Here is a 21,949-nt window from a genome sequence, read left to right on the forward strand (position 1 = left end):
GAACGCGCGATCACGTCAGTTTAATCCAAACATTCGGGCAGATCGCAGATCAGTTGTTTAGTCCGTTACGTATACGGAGGGTCTTTAAAAATCATATTAAATGGCTATGTATCATATGTAGCGTGTGATATAATATACACAGACAAACACATATAAAATATTTTACACATATATTAGCAGTTCACTCTTTGTTTATACCTGATTTAAAGACTGGGTTGTTCTTTTATTTTGGTTAACACAGCATACTAAATAAGCATGGAAAGGTCTAGAAAAATATAAGCAATCCGAGGCTGCCGCCGCGTGGAAGTGAGCGTCAAAACAGGGAAATAAAACCTTTATTTTATTACATAACCGCATCGCATTCCACGAATGAGCAAAATATTTAGACAGAGAGAGAGAAAAAAATACAATAAAATAAACTGGTTTCTTAGTTTAGGTAAAATCTGACATGCTTACAGCTGAAATCGCACCTGTTCAGACCTGTATATATTTCTAAAAAAAAATTAATAATAATAATAATAAAGTAGGTCGATGACGTAATGTATCAACAGTATCTTTGATATTTGGGAATGTAATTATTGGTTTTATAGGTTAAATAGGAAATGTGTTTTTTTTTTAATTAATTGTTATTATTATAATTTTTTTTATTAATTTGTTTGGCTAAATATTACATATACATGTTTCAACATACTGTACTAATTCTGGAATTTTAACACAGATTTGATTAATTATTGGTATTTTCATATAAGCTATTGCTCTCTGAAACTAAATAAATAAAAAATAAAATGCATCTAAAAATATTTACAACAATAAACAATAGCTATATTAAAACCACCAGCTACTTTATACAGATTTTATTAATTACTGCCATTTTCCATACAGCTACCGTTACTCACAGAGAAAAACTAAAATAAAAATAATAATAAATAATATATTATAATTTAATTGTATATATATATATATATATATATATTATATATATAAATATATATATATATATAAAAAATTTTTTTTTTTTTTTTTTTTTTCTCTCTGCATTTTGGTATATATGCATGAAAAAATAAAAAATAAAACGATAAAACTAGCCTAGTAAACTGGCGTAAATATCAATAGGTTATTACTGGTGTAATATATAATGTATTACATTGATATATATCGTTCCCGACTAGCGCACGCGCTTCTCTCCTGTTTTTCGCCCCCTGAATGTTTCTCCCGTGATGCTCCGCGTGGACGAGCAGCAAGATGGCGGACGCTCTGGATGAATTTAAGAAAGAAACTGGATGCGTCCCGATCCTCCATCCCGAGGTAAAAAAAGTCTTTATCCAGCTGCAGCACGGCAGCGATGCGAAACGAAGTAAAAGCCAGCAAAAGCCCCGTTTTTACCGCGAACTTCTCCCAGTGAAAGAGAAGGGCTGAGTCCCCCCCACTGCTGCGTAATAGCATCGCTGCTAACCTTAGCCTTTCATACTCACAGATTATGTTTTTATCAGTCGTTGTACCGCATGTCTAATGTCATAATCTAAGGCAGAGGTGTGTTTCTATAACATACCGTGCAGGGGCAAACATGACATTAGCATATTCGTGAAAGAAGTGTGTTGTGCTGCGTTTGCATCTAAATGACAGACAACATTCACAAACACCATCATTTGCATTCATTTGAACATTGATTGTGTCATTGTGTTTTATTAATATACCTTTAGGACACTATGGAAGATTGCATTTGGGATTTATATAACGACAGATCTGTTTCTGATCTTGTGCAGACTCTTATATTCTCATTAATATATTCATAGATAAATGATATCATCACTGCTGCAATGATAGATTTACATAATTCCGAATAATTCCCGAAATTTGCATTAACGGTGTATGTGTTGATGTAGGGAAGTTTTGCATGAAACATGTAAAGCGCCATAGTTTTATATGTGCGATAGAATTATAAACAAGTCATAACATGACACCAAAAAAAATGCAATCAATTAAAAAGTAATTGCATTCATTTTCAGACTTCTTTATTGCTAACCCAGAGTTTAGCTCACTCGTATGGGACCTCCAGCTGTAAATTATGCATGCATTCATTGTTATGTATGATGTATTAATAGGCTAATAATAATTAGTGGTCACCTGATATATTCTAATGCTTATACTGATATCTGCAAAGCAGTATCAATAGCAAATGTTTGTTACGTGATATCAAAGACTGTAGAATAACATTTAAGCGACTTTGATGATATTTAAAGTAAATTTGCTGAAGACAGTGTTATGTTGGAAGGTCTGGTTGATGTTGAGGCTAGAACGTGAAATCATGATGGAGACTGTGCTTTGCACGTGGCCTTTTGCGAGAGAAATGGTGAATGGTTTAGCTGTCCTCATAATTTGGTTTGTGATGGATTATCTAAAGGTTATATTATAACGTGGAGCATTGTTCCAGATGGTCTTTTGTTGATTGGGGAAAAAAAGCGGGACGTAAAGTAAAGCATGAAGTAAATTCATATTGGAAGCAGGGTTATTAAAGTGAATTAAAACTATGACTAAAAACTTATATATTTTTGCAAATATATTGTTTTTAACATTTTTAGATGCATTTTATTTTTTATATTTTTTTTAATTATTTAATTGCTATTGAAATAATATTTTTGCTATTTCAGGCAAAATAAATAAAATGAACTTTGAAAGAAAATAAAAACCAACATTTCTCATTTTCATTAACTTTATGCACTAAAAAACAACAAAAAAAACAACCATTTATATTTAAAATGTTAAGATTCCCGTCCCGTTCCCTTCAGATGCTCTGCCCTTCGTCACCTGGGTGGGCAACTTTGGGGCAACATATTCATATGAGAGCCAGCCATCTGTTCTTTACCATCACCCATCAGATCAGACCTGATGAAAATATTTCTGCACAGTGGCCTGTGGGTGTGATTTCATTTGCATTTCTGCTTTTGTGGCTTTATATGTAAAAATAGACAAAGAAATGTGAAATCTGACTAGTACAAATAGTCAGATTTCTGACAATCTACACAAAATCAACAAAGAATCACCTGCGATTTTAAAATCGATTTTGTGTAGATTGTCAGTGAATTACGGCTCTGTGTAGTAAAAGCCAACCAGTGTTGCCAAGTCTGCGGTTGTTTTTCATGTCCGCGGGTTGAAGCGACCCCAATACCAATAACGTGATATTTAGCCCCTAAAATGCCAATATTACCAAGGCAACCCTGCCAAAAAACGTATATTTTTATCACAAGGAACGAAACGCGATTGGACTAGTTTTGAGAAGCAACTGGGCAGGATTTGTTGTGAAAACCTGGCAACCCTGATCTGAACGCACGTGCTGGAGATATACTACTAATCACAGGAGCGCCTTTACTGATGAGATGCGGATGAAAATCACATTCGTTTTTTTGCACAGCCCTAAGTACAAATAATGAGTTTAGTCATGAAAAAATAATGTTGATCCTGAGATATCTGTGGCATTGCATTGACACTGTGAATGTAATTTCACGATGGCTGAGTGATGACGGTCAGCGCAGACATGTCGTTACGGCATTATCTTGACATGAACTAAAGATCGAAACAGTCGACGTAACTAACAGAAGCTGTTGATAAAGCACACGCTCCCCGGAGCTGAATGCTTAATGTCTTCCTGTTTTAATGGAAAACCAAGCATCTCAGTATGTGTCACATGGTCCCACAGATGCTGTAACCGCTCGTTTCCTCACTGGCAGGAGGAACATGAGGCCTGTATTGAATTAGACCAACTGCTCTGATACCAGGCGCAAAACTATTGTGTGAAACAAGCAGACACCTTTATAAAAGTCTGCTGGTGATGCTGTATCTCCCTATTGCTCACTTTATCAGTTCTGTTTGGCAATCTGTACTGTCTTGCATAACATATCTGTTTCTCTGATCGCTGAAATGGTATTTAATAACCTGGATTAGCATTAATGCTATGCGTATGACTTAAACATTTGGATTAGGTGCATATCTGCTAGCAGAGATTTCCTCGGTTTAGTCTGCACTGCTGTAATTTCTGTAATATTCCACATTTACCATGTTTTCTAATGGAATACTAACACTTACATTTAGTCATTTAGCAGATGCTTTTATCCAAATGAGGACAATGGAAGCAATCAAAATCAACAAAAGTGTAATGATATACAAGTGCTATAAACGCAGTGCCTCAGTTAGCTTAATCACGCAGTACACGTAGCAAGGGCTTTTAAATAATATAATAAATAAAAAGAAAACAGATAGAATAGAGCAAGCTAGTGTTGCTTTTGTTAATTGTATAATAAATGAAAAGAAAACAAATAGAATGCAAAAATATTAATATAATAATAAATATTAAAATACTAACATACTGTACTTGCTAAATATATATTATAAATATAATATGAATAGTTGTTGACCGATATATATTAGCAAGGCCGATATATCGGCCAATATTTTTTGATAAGCAGCTTTTATTTTGACTGATGGGACTTTTATTTTGACAGCGCTAAGAACAGCATATAGTTATCATAATGGATTTAAATTTAATGTAATTTTTTTTTTTTTTTTATTAAATTATGATTCAGGGAAATATTCAAAAATCACATTTGATATTGTTTCTGGTTCATTAAGTATTTAAAGATCATATTTACCACATCCAAATCATAGGCCGTTATACATTTTGTACATTTTTGACTAAACAAATTTGATTTCAGAGGTCAGATGTCAGCCAGCTAGATCAGTTTCAGCAGGGTTGTGGCTGTATGTTGTGTTATTGTGCTGGATCATTAACTTTTGACGAATGACCCCAGTTAATGTGCTTGCTGTTGGACTGACCTCTGACCTCTCGAAGAGCGTTTTAGAAATAAAGATTTGACTGCGCTGTCCATTTGTATGTCCCTTTCATGCAGATTCTCATTCATTGTGGATTGAGTTGATCTTGCTAGGCTTTTCTCTGGACGTGTGGCTGCTGCATGAATCCTTGTGTTGATAATATGTACAGTCGTGTCTAGACGGATCGCTGTGGGGTGTGTTTGTAAAAGTGACAACTACGGCGTAATATATTTAGTCGTTGTGGTGGGTGCAAATGTGCAGGTTCTTGCCTGTTACTGACTCGTGTTACTCTTCACTAATGAGTTTATAAGCATTTTTAAGGATTATATGTAATGCTACTGATTTATAAATGCATTCTCGTTTACTGTGTTTGCCTGTTCATTATCTTTATACATGAATCTCTTTGGCCGGTGTGTGTGTCTCATGTCTCTGCTGGCCTGGCATTACACACACACACACACACAAAAACACACATTATTAAGGGGGGTTGGTTTTTTTTGCCGGGTCCCTTGTTTGTTTTGGGTTTGTCCTTTGCATCTGTTTTAAGCTTTTGTCAGAAGGTGTCTTATTTTAGTGTTTTTACACATCTATTTGAAATCTGTGGTGTTTAAATAACTTCTGGTGTAATAATATCTGTAGTCTAATGTTAATATACTACAGATCTGATTATAGTCTGCACATTTTCTGTGATTGTGGTTTATAATTAAATAATAATATGTTGTCAATGTGTATTATGTTATTTTTATTTAGAATGATTTATTTATGTTTCTTATATTAATAAATATTTATTTTTTGTTTTTTTTTTGTTTTTTAGATTTAGTTGTGTTTTTTTTATTTATTTTAAATAAATATAATTAAAAAATATATATATTAAATTAAATTATGAAAATACAATTAAATAAAAAGTTAAATAAATAAATACTGTTTTTCTAGGGGGAAAAAATCCTGGAAAGGGTTTGGTGTACAGGGTACGGCTGGAGGTTCAGGTCCGAATGGCTTTTAATACAATAGACAGAGCAATCAATAGAGCTGAAGTTTGGACATCTGCTGGTCATCACACACACACACACACACACACACCCCTCTGACCTGTGACCTGTGAGCACATGCAGACTGAGGGGTTTTATTAGTATAATTATAATGTTAGACAAAGTTTCATGAACTGCTTTCTTGCTGACCAATAGTATTTAAATTATGTTTTTTGCTACTGTACTGTTAATTTAATAAATAAATCAATAAATTAGCATTTTTTATGATTAGTTAACCTCAGCTAACTGCCATAGTTTTCCATGATGGACAGAAAAAGGGTTGATGTGTAAATGTGGCTGGTTATATGTTAATATGCTTATAGTTAAGACATCTAACGATGAAGTAATAAGCTATATTTGCAGTTGGATTTTAGTTAGGGTTCCACGATAGTGAAATCATAAAATAACCAAATTTTTTTGAGTGGTTATAAAATAAAATTAAACATAATTAAATATAATTAAAATAAAATAAAACAAAATAACTAAAATCTAAAATAAAAATTATATTAAATTATAAAAAATATACATTTATACATAAATGCAGGCTGTTTAGAAAACAAATCACTAATAAATTATTTTGCTTAAAATGTAACAATTATTAGTCATGATTGTTTTCATTTGAGAAATGTATTTTTACATTTAATTGCATTATTGCACTTTTACATGAGCACATAGAAGGAAAACATTATTTCATACGCCCAATTGAAACCAAGACAAGATTCATGTTTAGATATACTGCGAATATCACAGACAGTTATTTTTAAATAATAGAGACAAGCAGAAGTTGTGATCACAATTAAAATATGATTAATCGTGCAGTTTCAAAAAACATTTAGTTGCATCAAACAGCAAGATAATCCTGTTTTCCATTATATGACCCCTATTTCTGTGTGTGTGTGTGTGTGTGTGTGTGTGTGTGTGTGTGTGTGTGTGTGTTTGAGCTCGTTGTCACCATGGAGACTGACCGTACGTATGACACATTGTGCCCAAGATCCTCAGTGTCATCCATCACTCATCCTTCTATCTGATGATGAACTGACTGTGATTCTCTCCCACAGGAAATTAAACCCCAGAGTCACTATAATCATGACTTCAGCGAGAGCGTCAGCCGCAAGAGCCACGTGGACGACTACAGCACTTGGGACATCGTCAAGGCCACCCAGTGAGTCTACACATACACACACACACACACACACACACACACACATATCCCTGACTCAGAAATATCTGATGAACGTCATATTATCAGTGAACGCAAAAGACATTCCATTTGACACTTTTTGTGTTTGCTGGCCAGTGTTATTTTATTAAAAGAAAATATGACAAAAAATATTCCTTTCTTTCCATGACTGAGACGAGAAGACACTGACATCATTAAACACTAACTGTGACTATATTAATAATATAATATATTCTGTATCTTTGACGAAAGACTAAAATGTAGTTTAAAAAATCAAAGCTTTCTATATCCAGAATTTCTCTGTGTTTTCTTCAGCGTGAAAGAGGAGAAAAAATAGAGACCTCCATGAGTTTTCATGTTTGGGGTTGCCAGAGTTTAAATCCCCCATCATAGGGCCCTATAAAATCCATTTTTAAATTTTTCCCAAATTCCTTTTTTTTCTGTTTTAATGGTTAAATAAAATTTTAGTAGTCAAAAGTCATGTCTGAATAATTAATTGAAATCATACAACTTTAACAATAATTTATTAAAAATGTAACACAAATGTATTTTCTTTTAGGACCCTATAAAATATGCTTTATTTTTTCTCAAATTCTGTTTTATATTTACCAAATTCTGTGTTTTGTGTTTTATTTTTTCTGTATTCCATTTCAATGGTTTAATTAAATTTTAATAATTAAAAGGCATGTCCAAATAATTCTTAAACATACATTTATATAAACTTTTTTACTTTTTTTATTTTGTGTTGTGTATTTTAATTTTTCTTGTAATCAGGTGAAGGCTTAAAACATTAATTCATCTTTTAATCAAAGGAAAACTAAGCAAACCCTTTCATTTTTTTTTTTTGGCAAACAAATTGCATCACATTCTTGTTTGTGATTGAGGTCGCTGAATAAATGCACTTACGCAACCTCTGTGCCACAATACAAAGACTGTTGTGTTTTAATAGAAAGACATGAATATAATTGTGTATAATTGGAATTAACATCTGTTTTCGCTTTTGAGAGATACTTTTGAGTTTGACCAATTTTCAAAATGTAAAGTGTGTGATTATATTTATTGACTAAAACTAGACTAAAATTCCCAGACATTTAGTCAACTAAAACTTAGTCTGCACAAAAAACAGGACAGGTTGACTAAATATGATTAAAAAAAAAGAAAAGGACATTTGACCTAAGACTAAATTACAAAACAGTTGACAAAGTGAACACCAGTGTTGGCAAACTGGATAAAAGCTGTTGTTCAGGGATTTTTTGTGGTGTAATTTGAGCTGTTTGTGTGCTCAGGTATGGCATATTCGAGCGATGCCGTGAGCTGGTGGAGGCTGGATATGACGTGCGTCAGCCGGATAAAGAAAATGTCACACTCCTGCACTGGGCGGCAATCAATAACCGCGTAGACCTGGTCAAGTATGTCTCTCTCTTATTCATTTTATACACATTGCCTGTTCTTTCCTGGATCCCTAGATTTTTTCCCCCTCCCGTTGTTAAGACACCACACACTTACGCACACAGAGGAATGGATAGAGTTATTACTCTGTCAGCGTTCAGATGAGAAAAGCTTGAAATTCCCATTACGAGACTGTGTGTGCGTGTGCATATCCTCCTCTTAATAAGCGCCTGCTCTGGCGCAGTCGTTCATTTTGCACTGCTCTCTTGTGCAGCTGTAAGATAAAGCCTAGACGTCTCGTTTCCTGAATGCTGTCTGTCTGTCTGCTCTTTTTAGGTACTACATATCTAAAGGTGCCATAGTCGATCAGCTGGGAGGAGATCTCAACTCTACACCGCTGCACTGGGCTACAAGGTGTGTGTTTGATATGCACTAATACAAAATTACAAAAAAAAAACTACAATAAGTAAATGAGAGCTAAGTAGAAATACAAACAAACTAAAACTAATAAAAAGGACGGACACAAAAAATTTAATTCCTAAAACTTAAATTAAAATTAAACATTTTGGGTAATTAAAAATTAAGCTGAAATGAAAAATAGATAGTAGATTAAAAAAAGATTAGAAATAAAATAACTTAAAGTTGAATTTCAATATGCAAAAACTAAAACTGAAATAAGTTAATTAACATTAAATAGAAATTAAAATAAATAATAAAATATCATTTAAAATCAAAATGTCAAACACAAAACAGAAATTACAGAAAATTTAAAATTAAATTTAAATGAAAGCTAAGTAGAAATACAAACAAACTAAAACTAATAAAAAGGACGAACACAAAACGAAATTCATAAAACTTAGAATAAATTTAAACATTTTGAGTAATTAAAAATTAAGTTGAAATGAATTATAGATAGTAGATTAAAAAAAAGATCAGAAATAAAATAAGTTGAAGTTGAATTCCAATGTGCAAAACTAAACCTGAAATAAGAAAATTAAATAAAACTAATAAAAATGACAAACACAAAACAGAAATTGCAGGAAATTTTAAATTAAACTTTCTTTGGGTAATTGAAATAAAATTGAAATTAAATATAAATATAAGATGGATAAACTTAAATTTAAATTTGCTGAAATAAAATAAGTTTAAGCTGAAGTATTATAACTTACAAAAATCTAAAGCTGAAATAATTGAAATAAAGCTGAAATATAAATATTAGATGAAAAAAATGAGCTTAAAATAAAATGTTGAATTTGAAGTACTAAAATTACAATAACTAAAGCTGAAATAAGTTAAAGCTAAAAAGAAATATAAAATAAACTAGAACTAATTAAATGACAAACAAAACAGAAAAAAAATATTGCTAAAACTTCAATGAAAACTGAATAACAGTGCATTGCATTGTGGGATGCATCTTGCTCTGTTGTACGCTGCACATTTTGTCAAATATGGTAGGTTATCCACTTATTCAATGCTTAACAAAAATGTGCATAGTGTGCACCCTTCAAAATGAGTCCAAGTGTGCCAATACTGCGTGTGTGATGTATTATCACTGCACACACCTCTCGCCTGCTCTCTCTCATTCAGACAGGGCCATCTCTCCATGGTGGTGCAGTTAATGAAGTACGGCGCTGATCCATCTCTCATCGATGGCGAGGGATGCAGTTGTGTGCATCTGGCCACTCAGTTTGGACACACCTCCATCGTAGCGTATCTCATCGCCAAGGGACAGGTACGCTTGTTTAATACTAATGTGTGGCGCTGATCTCATAGTCACAGCCAATCAGAACATTTTGAACAGTCTGATCTTACTTTTAAGCCTTCTCTGTGTGGTATTTCCCAGGATGTGGATATGATGGATCAGAATGGCATGACCCCTTTGATGTGGGCGGCTTATCGGATGCACAGGTGTGTGTGTATTATGAGAGGAAATATATTCTATTGCCGTTGTGGGATGTAAAGCTAATCGGTGGGATTTCTGCAGTGTTGACCCGACACGGCTGTTGCTGACGTTTAACGTGTCTGTGAATCTGGGTGATAAGTATCATAAGAACACGGCTCTGCACTGGGCGGTTCTGGCTGGAAACACTACGGTCATCAGCCTGCTGTTGGAGGCAAATGCTAATGTCGACGCACAGAACATCAAGGTAAAGTCCAGACGCCTGCACTGGCACACTGAAATAAACTGTGTTGATTAGTGGTACATATTTGCTTTGTTTTTTTTTATTATCAGCGTCGGCCCGTAAGTGTCGGATACAGGACTTTTATTTTGAAAGATGCACAGGAGCTTCCTTTTCTTCATCATCATTCATTATCTTTATTTAATAGTTCTTTCTGATAATTAAACGGCAAATGCTGTAATAATTTTTATATACTATCTGCACTCAGCAAATATGCCTCTTAAATGAGTTTTTGAATATTTAATAAATATTTAATGCCTCAAACCTCGCCGACTCCAGCTGTGCATAGTGTGCATAGCCTTCATAAAAAAAAAAAATGAAGAGTTTTTTATTTGTTGTTGGTTTTGATATTATTTAATTGTTTATAAATTGTACAGCACTTTGGTACAGCATTGTTGCTTTTAAATATGCTTTATAACTAAACGTGAACTTAAAATCAACTTCTGAGTGCTGTATGTAAAATCAGTGTTATTTGGTCTTTATCTGAGAAAATATGATTTCCAGTGTGCAGTAACTTACCAAAATTACAGCGCATACTGTTGGTTATAGTGTTTACTTCCTCTTACTGGGTATTTTTCAGCTTCTTGATTTGTGAAAAACACTATAATAGGATTACAGAATCAGAAGTTGCTATGCAAAGTTTAAATCAGTCTATTTTACATATTTATTTATTTATTAGCAGATTAAAAAAAATATATATATATATATTTACAAAAATGTATTAATTTACTAATTATTTCTAATTATTTTAGTAAATATTATTTAAAATGAAAATAAATTCCCTTGCAGAAATTCAGTCATAGGCCACCCTGCTCAGTGTAATTTTTGTATTATTTATATATATATATATATAATAGTATATATATATATATATATATATATATATATATATATATATAATTATTAGCTATATATAATAATATAGATATATATATATTAGCTTTTATTTGTGTATTTTCAGTTTTCATTTCGATTTTAGTTGTCAGGTATTTTAGTACTTTTTTCAGTAATTCCGTTTTTACCAAGGCAACGTTTAAACATTATTATTATTTTTATTTTTTTTTAATCTAATATTTATATTTTATCATATTTTATTTTAAGTTAACGCAAATGTTTTTTAATAGTTTTAGTTAATGAAACCACACTGGTGTACATCACATTTAATGATATTTGTTGGTGGCAGGGGGAGACGCCGCTGGATCTGGCCAAACAGAGGAAAAACGTGTGGATGATAAATCATCTGCAGGAGGCCAGACAGGCCAAAGGTTACGACAGCCCCTCGTACCTGAAACGGCTTAAAATGGACAAGGTAGAGCAACCGAAACCGCCTGTTCTGACTCATCAGTTACTGTTAAGGAGAAATCGATCTGTACTGCATGCACTCAGACGTTTCTCTGTCCGTCTGCAGGAGTTCAGGCAGAAGGTGATGTTGGGAACTCCGTTCCTGGTGATCTGGCTGGTGGGATTTATCGCTGATCTGGACATTGACTCGTGGCTCATCAAGGGTGTGATGTATGCAGCGATGTGGCTCATCGTGCAGTTTCTGTCCAAGTACGACACCTTTACACCCATCTGTGGTGCTGCTCCGGCTTTTAATGCATTCTAATGTGAATGAGAAGCATCATCGCTAACATTTGATCTCTGTTTCTAGGTCTTTCTTCGATCACTCCATGCATAGCGCTCTTCCTCTGGGCATCTATCTGGCCACTAAGTTTTGGATGTACATCACCTGGTTTTGTTGGTTCTGGAACGATATCCTTTCATCCTGTGCTGTCAATTTGATGATCATAATGTGGATTTGATGCTACGCAATCAGATTGATTCATTTGACTTAATCAGAATACTGTATTTAGCTCTTCTGACACAGCGTCATTTATCAGCAATAGCAACAAATCCAGCCTTTGTCTTGGTGATTCACATAAGCATCCATTTATATGTTCGTTGATAAGAATGCTGATAGCAGGAAACCAGGCCACCTTGTTATCTAAGAGCTAAAGAAATTTATATCTTCCTTTGAAAACATCTTCTCTTTCTGTCTTTGTTGTTTTCCCGACATGAAACTTAAAACTGGGTCGCCGAAGTGACGCAATTTATATGGCAATATCTAACTTTTCAGTGTTGAAAGATCTGAAAATGATCTGGTAGAGAAGCTTTTTTGTTTAAACGTTCACTCGTGTTTTTTGATAGGTTTTGTGAGAGTTAATGATGGTAGAAGATGTTAAGTTTAGCAGTACGCTCCAGCGTCTGAATGTTCTCATCCATTTACACTTTATGAAAACATAAACAGAGATGAAAATATCCGCCTTTCACCCTTGTTTCACTGACGCCAACATGAATTAGTGGGTTTTTCTGGAGATAATTTGTTTTAAGTTGTGCTGCAAGTGTAAAATTCTGGGCAGATGCATCATTTTTGACAGGCTTGGGATTGATATTGGTTATGCCTTTGTTTGGATGGTTTTTTTTATCAGGAGGAACTCGCACAATAAATGTATTGAATTTGACACCTTTAGTGATATAGTGTGGGTGAGAGAAGGGCTGGGCAGCTTGACAGTATGTATTGTGCAATGGTAGAAATGTGTCAGATACTGGCCTGTTGGTGCGGTGTTTAAGCGTTACATTATTCACATCTGAGATGCACACAAAAAAAAGTTTTGCAAGGTAATAAATGCAATTGGGAACAGATTTGGAGAAATGTAGCATTCCATCACTTGCTTACCAATGGGTGACGTCAGAATGAGAGTCCAAACAGATGATCCATCAATTTTATCAAGAAATATTAATAAGATAAAGCACTTTTCATGTGTGATGTATTTATTTCAATGGAATTAACAACATTTGGCATCTCTGTATGGTGGTTAAATACATAAACATAAACAGTGTTTTGTTGAATTTCCAGCAAAAGTAACCATATTGTGCTATAAATGATCACTGTGATATATAATTACTCATACTGTGATATAAGATTCTGTTCATGACGCCCACCATTAGGTGTGAGAGAAGCACAAACACAAGAAAGCCGAGTTCTTGTCTGGTAATGACAATAATGTTGCATTTCTGTGGTTATGGAGCTGTCAGACATTGGTGATAAAAGAGGATTTCTTCCCAAAGCTGAAGCATTTCCCCCTGCCCTGATCAAACCACTCAAGACCTGACTCATGTCTGGATCTGCCTCTCGAATGAAGCTGCTGAAATGTGGTTCTTGTAATTGGAGGTTGTGGAGTGATGTTTAGTGTGCACAGAACCGCCGTGTGTCCAGGTGCTTCAGGAATAGAAACAATGTGCTCAAACCCTGCAGCTGAAATCAGTTCAAGAGCTCTGTGTGGATCCGTTTCCTTCTCGCCTTTATCATCCAACAATAGAGCATCTCCTCTGAGGATTGAGCTCCTTGTTTCCTGCTGTGATTGTTGCACATGTGCAGCTCAGCTCAGCGAAACCACTGACCCACTTACAGGAGAAACAGGTTTTCTGCATTTTTTAGTGTCTTTCTGGACATACCGTTCTCTGATTGATGGAGACACTCATGTTACATCCAGACGTCAAAGCCACAAGTCAAACAGGAAATGTTACATTTTTAAAGAAATAATCCATTTAAATGTTGCAGCTCAGAATTCCACGGAACTTTCAGTGTAAATTCAAACAGTCATTTGTCTAAAGGTTCTTTTCACTAAATCACTTGAACCAGTTCACTGATTGGTCTGAATGATACATTCAAATCTGATTTGATTGATTGGTCCAAAATTGTGTTAACCCTGTTGTGTCATATTCAAACATAACTTCCTTAACCCTCTACACATCTCCCGTTCATCACCATCCACCTGCCCTTCTTGCTCAACAGTCTGGCTCTCTTCTATAACTTTGGCAAGTCTTGGAAGTCAGACCCTGGTATCATCAAAGCTTCCGAGGAGCAGAAGAAAAAGGTAAAATCTCAAACTGCAAACAAGTTCAGCAGTGATTACAGCAAGTCTACTCACCCTCAGGTCATCCAAGATGTAGATAAGTTCAGTTTTTAATCAGATTAGATTTGGAATTGTAGCATTGCATCACTTGCTCAGCGATGGGTCCTGTGCAGTGAATGGGTGCCGTCAGAATGAGAGTCCAAACAGCTGATAAAAACATTGCAAAAATCCACAAGTAATCCACACTAGTCCAGTCTATCAGTTAATGTCTTGTGAAGCAAAAAGCTCTTCTCTGTCCATAATAATGCTTCCTCCTGTGATAGTCATCTCGTCTGAGTCAGGAGAGAAATGTGACCCTGGAGCACAAAACCAGTCTTAAGTCGCTGGGGTATATTTTTAGCAATAGCCAAAAAAACATTGTATGGGTCAAAATCGATTTTTCTTTTGTGCCAAAAATCATTAGGATATTAAGTAAAGATCATGTTCCATGAAGATATTTTGTAAATTTCCTACCATAAATGTATCAAAACTTAATTTTTTATTAGTAATAAGAATTCATTTGGACAACTTTAAAGGCGATTTTCTCAGTATTTTGATTTTTTTTTTTTGCACCCTCAGATTCCAGATTTTCAAATAGTTGTATCTCGGACAAATATTGTCAGATCCTAATAAACCATAAGTCAATGGAAAGCTTATTTATTCAGCTTTCAGAGGATGTATAAATCTCAATTTCGAAAAAATTGACACTTAAGACTTGTTTTGTGGTTCAGGGTCACAAATTATGCACAGATTACAAGCAAAAACAGGCCAAAACATCACTAAACAAATATGTTGCAGATTTTGATGTAAGAGAAAAAACAGGGGATGGATTTTGTCACTGGAGGAAGAATTATGATTATGGACTCCTATTTTGGTCAGAATTTACAATTTTGTAAAACACTTCAATGGATTTGTTTCTTACAAACACGCAGCCTTTCGCTTCACAATTTGTTTACTGATGTACTAGAGCGCTGTGGTTTGATTTGTTTTTTTTTTTTGTTGTTTGTTTTGTCTTTCTTTCTGAAGGCATTCACTGCAGAGCATCCATTGCTGAGACACTGATGTACAGTAAAGCTACATTTCTCCAAATCTTCGGGCCATGATTCAGGGCTCTTTAACTTGGGCCGGTAAACAACCATGAAGAACACCAATGCTTTATGCACAGGAAAGCACCACTCACAGTTACTTGAGAAAATGTCTCTTTCTACTCTCTTCAGACTATAGTTGAATTGGCAGAAACAGGCTCTCTGGATCTCAGCATATTCTGCAGCACCTGTTTGGTAATTATGACTCTCTTTCCATTCTCCACACCACTGCTTGAACACAGTCAGCATTGGCCAGCTGATAACCCAACAGTCTGATTTGCATTGCAATTTCCATCAAGGTGTCCACACATAAAAAACTCACTTCAACGGCCTGTTCTCCACAGATACGGAAGCCAATCAGATCGAAACACTGCGCCGTTTGCAATCGATGCATCGCCAAGTTTGATCACCACTGCCCATGGGTTGGAAACTGCGTGGGTGAGTTTTTCAGTCGTATTCCTACAGTAAATCTCCACCAAACATCCACCTCACCTGCTCTTCCACCTGACATTAACACAAAAAGTCAGATGTTCTGCCAGGAAATTGTTCGCTATTGTGAAGAAAGCCCATTTTGCATCTCATAATCCAAATCTTGGACTAATTTGAGCCAAAGGCAGATAGTTGAGTGAATGTAAAGCAGGAGGTGTGATTCATTCCTTCTGTTTTTTTCCTCATTGTTTGCGGACAGGAAGTGGAAACCACCGTTACTTTATGGGCTACTTGTTCTTCCTGTTGTGTATGATCTGTTGGATGATATACGGATGCATTTGCTGTGAGTACACTATTTTGCATGGTTTTATACGATCAATGCAATGATAAATTAATATAAATTAAATTAAAATAGTATTCATTTATTTGTAACACTCTACAAACAGATTTAATTTGTTATCTACATCAATTAACAATCATCTTAAACAGCATTTAGTCAACATTTACTAATTCATTGTTAAAATCTAAATTAGTATCTGTGAACTCTTATGTAATTTAATATTGTTCCTTGTTAGTTTTAGTTAATGCACCCAAAAATGAAAATCTTGTCATCATTTACTCACCCTCAAGTTATTCCAGACCTGTAAAAAAATATATTTTGAAGAATATCGGTAACCAAACAGTTGACGGTAGCCATTGGCTTACATGGTATTATGGAAGTCAATGGCTACCGTCAACTGTTTGGTTACCAGCATTCTATAAATCATCTTCTTTTGTGTTCAACAGAAGAAAGAAAGTCATACAGGTTTGGAACAACATGAAGATGACAGAATTTTGGGATGAACTTTCCTTTTAATTAATGTCAACAAATGAGAACTTATTGTTACCTTATTTTTTTTTTTGTATTAGTAGTATTTATGATATTGATTGATGGTGCTCTGTTTCTGCAGACTGGAGGATTCACTGTGCCACCAGCTACACTAAAGACGGCTTTTGGATCTACATCACCCAGATCGCCACCTGCTCGCCGTGGATGTTCTGGATGTTCATCAACAGTGTGTTTCACTTCATGTGGGTCGCTGTTCTCATCATGTGCCAGCTCTATCAGGTAATGTATGCTCAAGTCTAGATCTGTTGCAAAAGCAAGAGAGCTGCCTACCTAGGCCTGTTTGTTTTCAGTGTAGAAACTGAGTCGGCTCATTAGGGTTTGGAACAGATTGTTTGATGTGTTTGTATGTTTGGTGTGTCCTCCATAGATCGCTGTTCTGGGCATCACTACAAACGAGCGCATGAACGCCAGAAGATATAAGCACTTTAAAGTTACAGCCACGTCCATCGAGAGCCCTTTCAAGTGAGTCCTTTAAACTCACTTCAGGTTGAGCTGGGAAGCACTGAACACAGAGGAGGATTGTCAAGCGGCCGTGAACATAAATATATTTTATAGACGATTGATTTGTGTATTTAGAATATAATCTATATACTCAGGGTCAAGGTCAAAGTTTTTTATATAGCACCTTAAAACAACACAAATGTTGACCAATGTGCTTCGCAAGCAGAGCAAAGTAATCAATCCAGTAACTTCAAATAAATGTATAATAGTCAAAAACAGTCATAACCTGGGACATCACAAAAACTGCAACCCTCTAGCATTAAAGAGATGCATACAAAATAAAACCAAGTTACGAGTACGCCTGAGAAAAAACTTAGGTTTTATATACCGTTTCATATACTCTATATGTTTCATATACTGTTCGCAAATTATCCTATAAGTGCTTGTTTAGACACCAACAATTTATACAAAGATCCAGTTCCAATTAAGTGAATTATTTGTAATGAATATGTTTTAATTCAAAAAAGTCTCCCATTATAATAATGTTAATATCTATAGATAAAGGGTGGCTGATGTAGTACTGATATATTATATAATATGATGATGACAAATCACTTGGAGTTGGTTGTTTCAGTGCTTATAAGCTATTTAAGTAAAAAATAAATAAAATGTTTTGTTATCGATTTAAAAAAAAAAACTTTTTTAAGAAAAAATGTTGTTACTTGAAATAGAGCTGAAATAAAATATTAGATGAAAAACTTTGAGCGAAAATTATTTGCCTGGCAACTAACTGATAATAATAATTTTAAGTTGAATTACTAACTGAAATAAAACCAAATTAAAAATATTTAGAAATATTTGAACAATGACTAATAAAAATTACAAAATGAATAACGAACAAAAAAAAATTCAATAAGCTGAAAATATAAAAATAAATGCTATTCAAATCAATTGAAAAGCTAATTCTGATTATTAATACAAAGTATATACATGATATTAAAATAACACTGTTTCAGATAATATTTTTTTTAATTAAGTTAATAAGTTTAAGTACTAAAATTACTAATATAAAGCTTGAACTAAAAATAGTTTGAAATTAAATTAAAAATATATTCACAAATATTTGAGCAATGACTAATAAATTGCTAATAAAAAATGAATAATGTGCAAAAAAAATTAAACTGGACATATATTGAAAAGCTAATTCTAAATATTAATAAAACATTCATAATACTAAAATAACATTGTTTCAGATAATAAAGTGAATGTTAAATTTCTAACTAAAACTCTAATTGAAATAAAACTATGTCAAAATATTTAAGCAATAATAAAAAATAAAAAAAATTATAACGGACAAAAACTAATAAAAATGACAAAAGCAAGCAGTATTACTAAAAATGAAATGGAAAATTTTAATTAAGGCCATGTGGTCTTACAGTTCAGTCAGAAGTAAGAACAGTTGTTTAGGAAGTCATTGTTGCTCCTCTGTTTTCAGTCACGGTTGTATGAGGAACCTCATCGATTTCTTCGAGCTGCGCTGCTGCGGTCTGCTGCGGCCCGTGGCGGTAGACTGGACCTCCCAGTACACAATAGAGTACGACCAGACGTCCGGCTCAGGATACCAGCTGGTGTAGTGCGGTGAAGGAGCGACAGAGCGTGAGAGAAGACGGAGCGAGAGGGAGGAGAGGAGAGGAGAGGTTTTCCTGAAGTGCTGCTCAACCGGGACCATCTCCTTCACCGAGACTGCAAACCTCACCCAGTCAGGATAACGCATGCTGTCATTGGATACCATCACCAACTCCACCCCGAGACGCACGGACACGAGGAACAGGAAGAGGAGGAGTTTAATGACATCAGAGGCGGATGCAGTACAAGCCACTCTCCTCGATTGGTCAGCAGAGACGTTTGTGGTTTGTTTCGCACATCGACTGGTTTTTGGTTACGTTCGTTTAACTTTGGTTTTCTTCCTGTGACCCCTTTTTTTGTTGCTTGTAAAGTGATATCGGATCTTAAGTGCGTAAGTCAGCCTGGAACTTTGCGTAGGAATCAGAATTAGCATAGCAAAAGCGTTTGTGGTTTAAAGGAATCGTTCTAGCCAAAATTAGACTTTTATTATTATTTATTCTTCCTCATGTCGCATCAAACCTGTATGACTGAATCTCTTACGTGGAACATAAAAGAAGACGTTTAGTAGAATGTTCAGGCTGCTCTTTTCCGTAGAATTTTTTATTTTTACTTTTTTAATTTCTATGCAGGAAGTAATACGCAAAGATGTTTGGAACGACATGATGATTAGTAAATAACACAGCTGTACATTTTTAGGTGAACGATTCCTTCAGGCTGCCTTGATTTGTCTGATCATGAATCAGATCAAAACAGGCGTCATACTGACACGCATTCATATGCCCTGATCAAATAATGTGACTTAACATATTTATTTTAACCTATTTATGTAGTATTTTTCGAAGCGTAATTATGGTATCATGAGGTAATTTTACATATCTTCATTTCCACATATATGTACATTTGCAGCATGTTTAATACTTTAGGTGGGCTGAATCCTTCGAAACGTGTCAAGAAGATAAAGCCGGGTCATATTTCACCCCAAAATCATAAGAAAAACATATTAGATTATATTTTGGTTAGAGAAAATGAAGCCTGTTTAATAGTTTCTGCATTGTATTTTTGTTTTCGTGACCGTTAAACACATTTTCCCCATAATTCCCATTACGATCATGCACTAAAACCTCCTCATTACTGTATTTAAAAATCTAAGTATTTATATTATATTGCCTTTAAATTATGCTGTTTTTAAATCATTGTATTACAGCCATTGTTTACTGTAAAACACTTAAAAAACACTGTATTACAATGAGAATCACAGCAAAAATGTCTGAACGCATTAATTATTTAGCAATTACGCATTGTAATTATTTTTCACACACACACACATGTATATATAGATTTTTTTTGTTTTTTTACATTTTAGGATGAAATGTGACCTGGACACGTTCTTGGTGCGTTTATGAGAGTAATCCAGGTGCCCTCTGAATTTACAAGAAATAACACACTCGTACGTGAACTTCTATATTTATTATGTATGTGTAGTTTTAGGAAGTATATACATTTAAAGTTGAAAATGCTGTTGAAAAGCCATTAAGTGGACCTGATATGAATGAACTTAAAGGAAGATGCCGTGTAACACGCCAGAGGGGCTCCTTCCGTGTTTTATCTTTTTGTTTTTTTTTGTGGCAGCGACATTTGTCTGCCCTGAAACAATGCACTGATCTTTTTTCGTTTCGTTCGTCGTTACTAAAGAAACAAGCTCGTTTCCCCAGCGTCGCCAAGGGATCTTCATGTTTACGTAAAAAGAGGAAGCTCCTCCCCCTTTTGCTCTCCATTTCCTCTTCCTGTTGGTGTGGCGTTGTCATGGCAGCAGCTGACAGGATGAACTGATGTAAAGAATGTGCTTATCTGTACATAAATGAACTAGATTCATTATCCTGTGAGTGACTTCCGTTCGGTTTTTTATTTTCGTCTGTGTTAGTTGAAGCTGCTCCTGATTTTTTTATCTTACCAAAAAGCGAAAAAAAATGAAAAAAATCCACTATTATCAAAAGTGTATGACTGTAGCTTTTAGTGGCGTCTGGCACTGCTGTGTATAGACCTTTGACCTTGCAACTCTCCAGTGCATGTGTAAAGCCTGACACCTTATCACCCGAAAGACGCCCCATCTGTAAATAGTGAATGTTCAGTATTTGCAACCAGGTTTTCTTAATTCTCTTTTGTTTGTTTTTACATATTTTTTCTTATTTTTTTTTTGTTTTTTTTTAGTTTTCCTCATGCTCTGCGGCCGATCAGTGCTCTGCAGATGCATTATAACTGAATGTCCCGTTTTCGTTGATTATTATTATACAGCCTAAAGGGTTTCTTTTGTATGTTTCATTGCTGGGTTTGTTGTACCACTGTATGTACAAACTGTAAATGCCAGAGAAGTAGACGCGGTCGATGGGCCCTGTGCTGTAATACTCGGATCAGGCACAGTGACGGTCATTGATTCATTCATTCATTCATACATGTGACACTGTTTTTAGAGAATATATTCACTCTGTTGTTCCTCTGCCGGCTGTTTTCCCACCATGTGAAAAGCACATGCTCATCTCCAGTGCCTCAGCTGAGATCAGGACGTCACCCTACTCTGCTTCGGATGTAACTTATTGGGCATGGTTCAATTTTAATGGCTTTATTAATAAAACATTTGAAGGTGAAAGGCCTGTGGGTTAGTTTTCAATATCACTGCACGACAGAAGCAAGCTGCACTGAAACAAGTGTTTATTTCACATTCAACATGTTTGTTTTCTAAATGTAGATACTCATACAATGACTACTCTATGAACCATTAACCAGTAAAGGGTGAGAAAAAAAATAATAAAATATATATATATATATATATATATATATATATATATTATATATATATATATATATATATATATATATATATATATATATTGCATAAAGAAAATTTACCTTATTTTTAGGACCGTTTTTTTTTTTTTTTTTTCTCAT

General features: G+C 34.5%; 1 protein-coding gene across 1 annotated transcript; it reads left to right on the top strand.

Moving 5' to 3' along the window:
* Positions 1 to 1,181: 1,181 nt before the first annotated feature.
* On the top strand, positions 1,182 to 20,882 carry LOC109076997 (palmitoyltransferase ZDHHC17). The gene is made up of 17 exons (XM_042738050.1): positions 1,182 to 1,305; positions 6,911 to 7,014; positions 8,319 to 8,441; positions 8,758 to 8,835; positions 10,009 to 10,153; positions 10,265 to 10,329; positions 10,406 to 10,568; positions 11,785 to 11,910; positions 12,010 to 12,152; positions 12,253 to 12,353; positions 14,394 to 14,518; positions 15,754 to 15,816; positions 15,966 to 16,059; positions 16,310 to 16,393; positions 17,001 to 17,158; positions 17,307 to 17,401; positions 18,876 to 20,882. Exons 1-17 carry the CDS (start codon positions 1,243 to 1,245, stop codon positions 19,012 to 19,014), a joined length of 1,869 nt encoding a protein of 622 aa, XP_042593984.1. The 5' UTR covers positions 1,182 to 1,242; the 3' UTR covers positions 19,015 to 20,882.
* The last annotated feature ends 1,067 nt before the right edge of the window (positions 20,883 to 21,949 follow it).

Source organism: Cyprinus carpio, chromosome A4 (assembly GCF_018340385.1).
Source record: "Cyprinus carpio isolate SPL01 chromosome A4, ASM1834038v1, whole genome shotgun sequence".
NCBI classification, from domain to species: domain Eukaryota; kingdom Metazoa; phylum Chordata; class Actinopteri; order Cypriniformes; family Cyprinidae; genus Cyprinus; species Cyprinus carpio.